General features: G+C 35.9%; 1 protein-coding gene across 1 annotated transcript in view; it reads right to left on the reverse strand.

The window, feature by feature from the left end:
- LOC118747431 (dihydrolipoyllysine-residue succinyltransferase component of 2-oxoglutarate dehydrogenase complex, mitochondrial) overlaps positions 1-8,760 on the reverse strand; it is a 128,241-nt gene extending 119,481 nt beyond the window's left edge. Inside the window, exons 1-4 of the mRNA XM_036481480.1 lie at positions 8,563-8,760; positions 8,179-8,288; positions 8,011-8,121; positions 5,956-6,528 (exon numbers count right to left, since the gene is read on the reverse strand). Of these exons, the coding sequence (XP_036337373.1) occupies positions 5,956-6,528; positions 8,011-8,121; positions 8,179-8,288; positions 8,563-8,646 (878 nt within the window). The 5' untranslated portion in view covers positions 8,647-8,760. The remainder of the gene's footprint in view (positions 1-5,955; positions 6,529-8,010; positions 8,122-8,178; positions 8,289-8,562) is intronic.
- Between the last annotated feature and the right edge of the window lie 362 nt (positions 8,761-9,122).

Below are 9,122 nucleotides of genomic sequence, written 5' to 3' on the forward strand. Positions count from 1 at the left end.
TTTTTAGAATGTTTAACTTTTAAGTGTGCTCGTCCTTAAGTTATTTGTACCGTTTCCACCTCGCTCAAACCTTATCAATCTGCTGGTTGGCGCGTCAATCCGCCGTATACAAGCCGCACCTTGACTACAAGCGTTTCAAGCCAACTTCGGCACGCCCAGTGCAATCGTTGTAACAAACCGTCAAACGTGTCCCAGCATAATCGATAATACGCTCTGAAGTTTAATTACACCAGTCAGAAGATAAAATTCACGGAGGAACAACCTGTAATATACGGTCCTAAATCTTAGGAACTGGCCACTAATCCAAACCCCAAAAAAATATATATATTTTCGATATTTTTAGGTAAAGTAATACTTTTTCCTTAACTAGCCCCAAATAAAGATTAAAGGGCATTCAAAAGGCGCCTTGTTGCTGTTCCTGCTGCAACGTACCACCGAATTGGTTTGAAATTCAACATTGCGATTTGTAAGTATGTATGTACGTGCATATAATTTCTAAATTTTCTATTAAATGTTTTGTTTGTCCTCAACCAGCTGTACACTGTTCTGTTCCTGGTGCAACATATCACCATAGTGCCTGGAGATTCAACATCCCAACAGCAAGTTGGAAGTCGGTTCCTGCTACTTTGTGCCACCTTATTGCTAGGTTAATCAACAACCAAGTTTGTTGCTCTTGCTGGATTGAGCCACCGTATTGGTGTATGATTTAACATGGCGATTTGTAAGTATGTATGTTGTGAACAAAATTCATACATCTCTATAAAACTTTCACTTTGTTCAACCAGCTCTACATTGTGCCACCTTATTGTTAGGTGATTCAACAACCGAGTTTGAAGGTTAAAAGGTTTGTTCCATTATGTCACTTACCGACTCAACCAGGATGTAGTGGAGCACTTCTTTGGTGCAATGAGAGCGATAGCCTTCATGACAATCCCAGCCCAATGCAATTTAAATACAGGCTGCGGAAATATTTATTTGGTGAGTTTCAATTATTATTAAAACATGTATAAATCGTTATCTTCTACCTTTGTTTACATTACAGCACGAAGTACGGAGTTTTTGAGGCGAAGTGTCAACGTGTCAATGGACGACACCGAATGGCTAGGGCTTCAGAGTATCCCATCATCCACAATTAGGGGATATCTTTCTGAAGCGGACAGCTGCAATGCGGTAGTTGACGTAGATGAAATGGATGATGATATGGACCAATACCATGAAGACGCGGTTGGGCATCTGGGTGGTTACATCATTCGAAAACTCCACCTCGACGGTCTTCGGTCCCAAGACCAAACATTTACACGGGTGGACGAATTATCGTCGAAAAGTTAAAGGTGTTGGAAAAAATATTTCATGACGTGAATGGGGCCAAAATATATTGTGGCAGAGGTCATGGCAACGATACTTAAAAAATCCGAGCTGGTTGATTTGCCAGAAACAGTAAAGAAAAATTTTTCACATGCAGGATGTATTTCCGCATAAAATTTTTAAACACAAACGACGTAGTAATTATAATTAAAAATCATATATGTACATATTTAGCTGTAATAAATTTTTGCCAAAGAAATTGTAAAATGGACCATAGTGCAGTTGGAAATCGCATTTATCTATTATCAATACATTTCAATGCATTATTAATTCGAAAAACATGAGCTATTAATAAACATCTAAAACTGAAAAATATGCACTTAAAACATTCAATATAACTGAAAATATTCAGCGATAAATGGGTGTTGTTGTTGTAACAGCATACAAATTCCCCAAAGAGATTTTGGGGAGTGTTGCTGGAGTGACAGTCCTTGGCCAGATATAAATCTGGGTCGTTCCGGTTACGTAGACCCGACTGTCGTGGGAACGAGCGATAAATGGTGGTTGTCTTTTGTTCATCAAGTTCCCTTTTAGCTTTCAATTCTCGCCTGAAGCATTATTTCCAAGCCGATAAGAGGGAATATAAAATGGATAAGTAGGGATCAACACATACCAAAACGTGTTTGATTCCAAAAGTTGTTTAGTGCTTTACCAAATTATAAATAAATGTTTAAATAATAATAAATAATGTTTAATAAAAATTATCGCATGCCGCCCTAATGTATAATAATTACTTTTCTATGTTTTATTAATTTAATAATAATTAATTACTGATTTATTGTCACCCCAGTACTACGATTTTAATAAAGTAGTAAGGGGAATACATGACCGGAGTTTGAGGGTCGACCAATAGTACAAAAACATTTTCTGATGTCACCTTGTTTTTATTTCAACATGATCAGTGAAAATTTAATTTTTTCACTTTATCTTTTCGTTATATCATTTTAAGCGATTCTCGATCATTAAAGGCTAACATCTAGCAAGTAATTATTTGGTAAATTATTGTGAGTTTAAGACAATTTGGCTTCAGGAAAAACATGGAACAATCGAGCAAGTAAATCGCATAACAACCGAAATCCGAACGTTTGAAAAGAGGGAATATTGCGCTGCAATATTTGTTGACGTCGCCCAGCCATTTGATTGCGTCTGGCTAGACGGTCTTATGTATAAAATACAGATGCTACTCCCACAAAGCACACACAAACTGCTTAAGGCATACTTTTATAATCGAAAGTTTGCAGTTCGATGTTACACCACCATCTCTGAAGCCCATGCAATCGAAGCTGGAGTGCCACAAGGCAGTGTCCTTGGCCCGATGCTGTATGTCTTATACACCGCGGATATTCCTACAAACGACCGCCTGATAGTGTCCACTTTTGCCGATGACACTGCCATAATCAGTCGCTCCAGGTGTCCTCTACAAGCAACTGCGCTCCTAGGCAATCATATGGAAGCTGTTGCCAATTGAGTCGCAAACTGGCGAATAAAGGTTAACGAGCCAAAATGTAAGCAAGTTACATTTACACTGAATAAGAGTAACTGTCCGTCCTTGTCTTTGAACAACGTACAAATACCACAAAGCAATCATGTCACTTACCTAGGAGAGGCGAGTTACTTGGCGAAACCACATACTGGCTAAAAGGACCTATGGATGTGAGTTATGGGTAAACTCAAGCAGCGGCAACATCGAAATCCTTCGTCATGCGCAATGTAAAATGAGAACATTCACCGCGACCTGAGAATACTATAAGTACAAACCGAAATAGAACAACAGAAGACGAAATATGTATCGAAGCTTTTAGTGCACCCAAATCATTTAGCAAGATCTTTATTGCGTGTCAACAGGACCTCAAGACTACGTAGGAATTTGTATGCTGCTACAATAACAACCGTAACAACGTAACCGGAACGACCCAGATTTATATCTGGCCAAGGACTGTCACTCCAGCAACACTCCCCAAAAAGTCTTTGGGGAATTTGTATGCTGCTACAACAACAACAGCTACGTAGGAATGACTTACCAGCCCAGTCGTAATCTTTTCTTAGGGCCAGTTAAGAAAATACTCATCCCAACTAGGGGATGTAAACTAAGTGAATAGATTAAGATTCGAAAACTTATTGTTAGGCTCTTAGGCAGGACATATTCAATAAATAAAAATTAAAAGTTAAAAAAGAGAGAATGATATTCTTCGATGGGTTTGAAAAACACGCCCAACTTTTCTTTTTCACAGCCACAAAACTTTGTGAAAAAAAGTTGTCAGAGTGAAAAAATTTTGACAAATTAATTTTTTTATATTTGAAAACAGAATCATATTTTTGTGTGAAGCGATGAAAAATGTTTTCACAGAACAGGAACTGGCCCCCAGAATTAAAAGAAAAAATATAAAGCAGTTTTATAGTTCATTAAATTTTAGTATAATAGAGTACAAATGAATAAACGAAAGAATAAATAAAATAAAATAAAACCTTTTTAATAAACAACGCTTTTATAAATGGGCTAAAAAGTAGAAAATAATAATTCTCAGTCCAATAGAATTTGTTTTAATAACTTTTGATTTTGAAATTTTAGCACAAGTCATTATAAACCACTTATGAGATTGAAAATGAAAAGCATGGGGCGCATGCAATACGAAGCATTAGATTTAATTGACAATAGTCAAACTACATAACATAGACCTTAAATTTCTACAGAGAAAGTACAAATTTGAGATCGATTTTAAGTGGTCGTTGTTCAAATATCCACATACATACATATATTACCCTTCATATCACTTCTGGTCTATTACATGCGCCCCACGCTTTTCATTTTCAATCTCATAAATTGTTTATAATGACTTGTGCTAAAATTTCAAAATCAAAAGTTATGGAAACCAAGGTATCAAATTTTCTCAGACAAGATAGAAACAATTCCTACTTTTTGCTTTAAGAAATTTCCGTTGGGATTCTCAATACAACCTTCCACCTTATACGAGCCGATTAAAACTTATTAATCTTCCTACACTTTCCAGTCGTAGGCATTTTCTTGATACAATTTTTATAGTTAAATTACTAACAGGCTCAATTTCAAGTCCGCTTCTTCTTGGCGAAGTTAGCCTTAATGTTCCCTCCCGGGTATCCAGACACTTTTGCCCCCTATTTCTGAAAGCTTGTAAAACTAATTTTGAATTGCACGACCCACTCCGTTGCTTATGCCAGGATTTTAACTCTCATTCCAGGGCGTTTGATATATCAGATCCGCTATTCAGCATTAAGAAATCGATACTGTCCTCTCTCAATAAATGAATCATTAAAATAAAGACATAAAATCGGCTGATGAATTTAGTTCTGTAGCTGAACAGTTTTAGATCTCGACACTTAACAAACTCCTGCCTATCGTGACTCGGCGCAAAAATTGAAAATACTGGTTCCGTACGTCATGCGGACTGCGCCCCTCGTGCGGATGGGCGGGAATGGAGGGTAAAAACCGTTGGGATATTATTAAAACAAACTCTATGGGACTGAGAATTATTATTTTCTACTTTTTAGTCCATTTATAAAAGCGTTAAAAAGTTTTTTTTTTATTATTTATTTTCTAATTTTAGTCTTGTCTGTATTTAATTTTGCAATAGATATTAAAATAATTCAACGATATTAATAGATTGGTGCACACACATGCATATACATATGTATGTACATACATACGAGCACCAATCCATATAATGAATAAACTCAATTTATTTGTATATGGAAGAAATCCGCAACACCTTTGGCGAAAAAAATTCTAAAAAATCAACGGTAACTTTTAGCCACTTGAAACTTGCACATTATCAAACTAAAATTGAAGGTGCTAAAAAACTGTGCACTCAAAAAAATTCTTACACTTCCGAGAAAAAAGTTGGAAATTTAGGTGAAAATTTGTTGCACTTTTTTGTACCTTTCTACAAATTGTTACAATTGGGTTTTTATGGGGTTTGTCTGAGAATGAACTGTATTTTAATTGAAAATTCTTAAAAATAAATAAATAAACATAAGTGGCACACAATATCACTTTGAAATGGTGTGCTATAGATATGACCGATACCGTATGTGTGTACATTGCTTATTTTATTTGGTTTTTGTTTAATTTTATATACATTAATTGTTTTTTGCCTTTCTTTGTGTCTATATTTAAATCAGAAATTTGTTGCACTATTGTTCGATCATAAGAATATTCATATTGATTCTTCATTAGATGCAGAAAATTGTTGGAAAAAAGTTTTTGAATTAAAAGATTCTTCAGGTTCATATAAGTTTCCCAATTATTAATATAGCCCATTTCCTATGCTTCAGTATATACAGTTGGTACTCAGTTACATTAAATATCAAAAGTTAATGCATTAATTTTTTACATTACCATTAAAATACTAAGCATAAAAAAATTTGTGCATTTTTCACAACTCTGGGGTTTTGACTTTTAGCATGTGGTTACCGTCCTCTAACTCCCCTATACCCAACCCAGTTTTACCCGATCAGAAGTGCATTATATCAAAGTTTATCCTATATAACAATGTGGCAACACATCGATTTATTACCTAAGCTAAAAATTAATAAGACAGTTTTTAAAATTCTCACCTCATATCGACTTCGTTGAACGTGGTCAACATGGCGTTGGTGTTCTGAGCATCTTTTAAACGCGCGGCAATCTTTTGACGCATACGATTCATTTTTACGCGCTGTTCGGTACGGGTCCCGGTAATTTGACGGGAATAATCAGCTGGTGGCACCTTTACTTGTGGAGCAGCTTGTACAGGTGGAACAGAAGCAACCGGAATTTGTCCAGCAGCGGCTGCAGGTTTTGGTGGCGGCGGTGGCGGAACTGTTCTAGGTGCTTGAGGTGGTGGTGGGGGTCTAGCAGCCGGTGGTGGCGTAGAAGGAACAGCGGCTTTTGGCGGTGCTGCAGCAGCAGGTGTTGGTGAAGCTGGTTTTAATGGTGATGTAACAGCAGCTGCCGGAGCAGTTGGAGTACCTTCGGCTTTCTCTAATTTGAAAAGATCCTGACCTGCCTTCACTGTACTACCATCTTCCACTAAAATTTCGCGAATGATACCACCAAATGGCGCAGGCACTGGCATTGCCGTTTTGTCGGTCTCGACCTCCATAACAACTTGATCTTGAGCCACGTAGTCGCCAACCTTGACAGTAAATCTTAAAAATAATGTTATTTTATATTCGTCCAACTCATATATGTTAGCATTTTCTAATAGTTCGTTGATAAATATAAAAAAGTTGAACGGTAATTTTACCCACATAAAAGTGAAAGGACTAAGATATATAGGAAATTAATTTGAAAAAGAAAGAACTGATATCATATACTCATGAAAATATAGGAGAACAGTTAGTTTTCTTCATGATCCAATAATCGGAACTATACAAAATAAGTATGGGACCAGCTTTGAGGTACCACCTTTTCGAAAAAAAAGATTTTCGAAAACGGTTGACATGGTCCAAAGTGATCCAGTAAAAAAAAAATCCGACTAATTGCTTTTCTCCTCATTTTTTGTGGTATGTTAAAAATATGCAAACTTGGACTAAAACATTTTCTAAACCCTAAGCAGGAGGGCAAATTAAGTTCCGTTCTGGTATTTTCGTTTTGTCATCTTTTTCTGGTCGTGATCCGATTGCAGATAAGAAAAACGAACTTTTACGCTAGGTACAGTCTGATGACGTAACAAAAATTTCTTATCGCTTGTTATTGCGCTTGTGCAAAATGATCGCATATTCATACATATATACATATACACCTGGACATACGTTACATATTCTGCTAATCCCCGCTAGCCTCACAACTTCATATTCGCCAAATACACAAAAATTATTTTGGGTCCCCTGTTTCAATAACAGCCCAATCTATAAAGTTTATATTAAATAATAATAGAAACCCAGATTTAGCATTTTATCTTATTATTTATTGGCCGTTAGTGTTAAGCAATATTGCACATTTTTCGAGCTCAAGGCCACATGAAAATAAAACACAAATTTCAAGATTTTGCATTCGTTTTTGTTGTCGAAATTTCGACTTCCAACTCTGAACTCATCCTCAGGAACATCTTGCAATGTTTGACCGAATGAAGTTGAAATATCGGCAACTAAAACCTATAAAAATCTAAACATTTGTGTCTGATTTTCCTGTGGCCTTGAGCCCCAATATTCAATATATTTAGGAAGTTCAAATAAGACAACATTAAAAACGTTTGAAAAAATCTATTTTTTACTCTTTTGTTGAATTTCCAGACTATCTTATAGAGTATGAGTTAAATTTAAATTGTACAGATTTCTTCAGTTTTAACTAATGGTTGGTTTCTTTTTTTTTTTTGTTTTAAACCATCTACATTTAGATGGGTCATCAGAATGAAGAAAAATTGCTTTATCATAATGTCCTGTACATCAAGGGATTTCATAATGATTTAAAAGACTAAAATATGGGACCATCTCCTCAGTACAACTTTCAAGGGAATACAGGCAAATGGGAGGTTTTTTTTTTTAACTGCAATTAATTTCCCTATTATAAGTTAAACATTTTAACAATGAAGCTTGCATGCTATCATCCATTGAATACATATTCCTGAGTTTGGTAATAACGATATTAATTATTTAAAATTTTGCAAAGTGTTTATAAATATTACTCACTTAACATCGCCTTCGGCTACTGATTCAGGAAACGGTGGCGTTTTTATTGTTTCTATTGCCCACAAATTACTGGTTGTATGGAATCCTTGACCGCCAAAAGAAAGTATAGTTCTGTAGAAACTTTGCTAATTATTACCAAAAATATCAAAACCGATTTTTAAGACCTACCGTTGCGACGAGGAGAATACAGGCGGTAAGGATTCATTTCCAGTAGGGCAATGATTTTGTCCCCCTACTGCCGATCTTGAAAACTGACGTATTAGACATGATGCGCTAACCTAAAAGTGATAAAAAAGGTTTGTCTAAAGTCTACGCAAAGAAGTTGATTGCACAATAGAGCCATATCGTCACGAGCATCAGTAAGCATTTTCATGCACAAATTGACAGTTTGCAAACTTCTATTCGCTTTCGATTAAGTTTTCTTTACGTTACATAATTGTCATTTCCAAATACTTTGCTTTCACTTCGAACTGGTCTCACTACATGTTACCACACCCGCTGTTTTGACGCATCCTATAGATATTCATAAATATTTAAAAAAAAACTTCTTACTTCTTGACTACGCGCTGCCTGTATTCCCAGCTTAAGTAGGTCGCGGGGAAGACGCCGCATCGTTAACGATATTAATCCCGACATTACAATATTCTCTAAGTTAAAACAATATTTCTCAATGCCGAAAACTGTTATTTTCCACCCCGCACACTTCTCCCAAACGATCAAAGAACAGAAATTTTGCTCTGTGATAGAGTTGCAAAACTATCGATGGCATTATCGATAGTTTCGATGGTTTTTGACTATCGAAAACATCGATGGTTTTCTAAGTACTATCGATAGTTTTCACTCACACATAAATGCATCAGTTAAGCTGATGCCAGATAAAACTTTGTAGCTTTGCGTGACATTTATAACTTTGCTAGCAAAGCGCCAGACGCAAAAGGTATGCCACAATGAACGCCAAAAAATCAATTTTGCACTGCTTTTTTACTCGTCAAAATTGCTGTGGATTTTAGATATTTTGCTTTAAAATTATCAGCAATGTAATTGAGTTTTATGTTTCAGCATGAATACTCGAATTTGGACGAAACAAAATAAATATTAAACCGGCTGATTGT

This window comes from Rhagoletis pomonella, unplaced genomic scaffold (genome assembly GCF_013731165.1).
Source record: "Rhagoletis pomonella isolate Grant_MI unplaced genomic scaffold, Rhpom_1.0 Rhpom_scaffold_00001, whole genome shotgun sequence".
NCBI lineage: Eukaryota > Metazoa > Arthropoda > Insecta > Diptera > Tephritidae > Rhagoletis > Rhagoletis pomonella.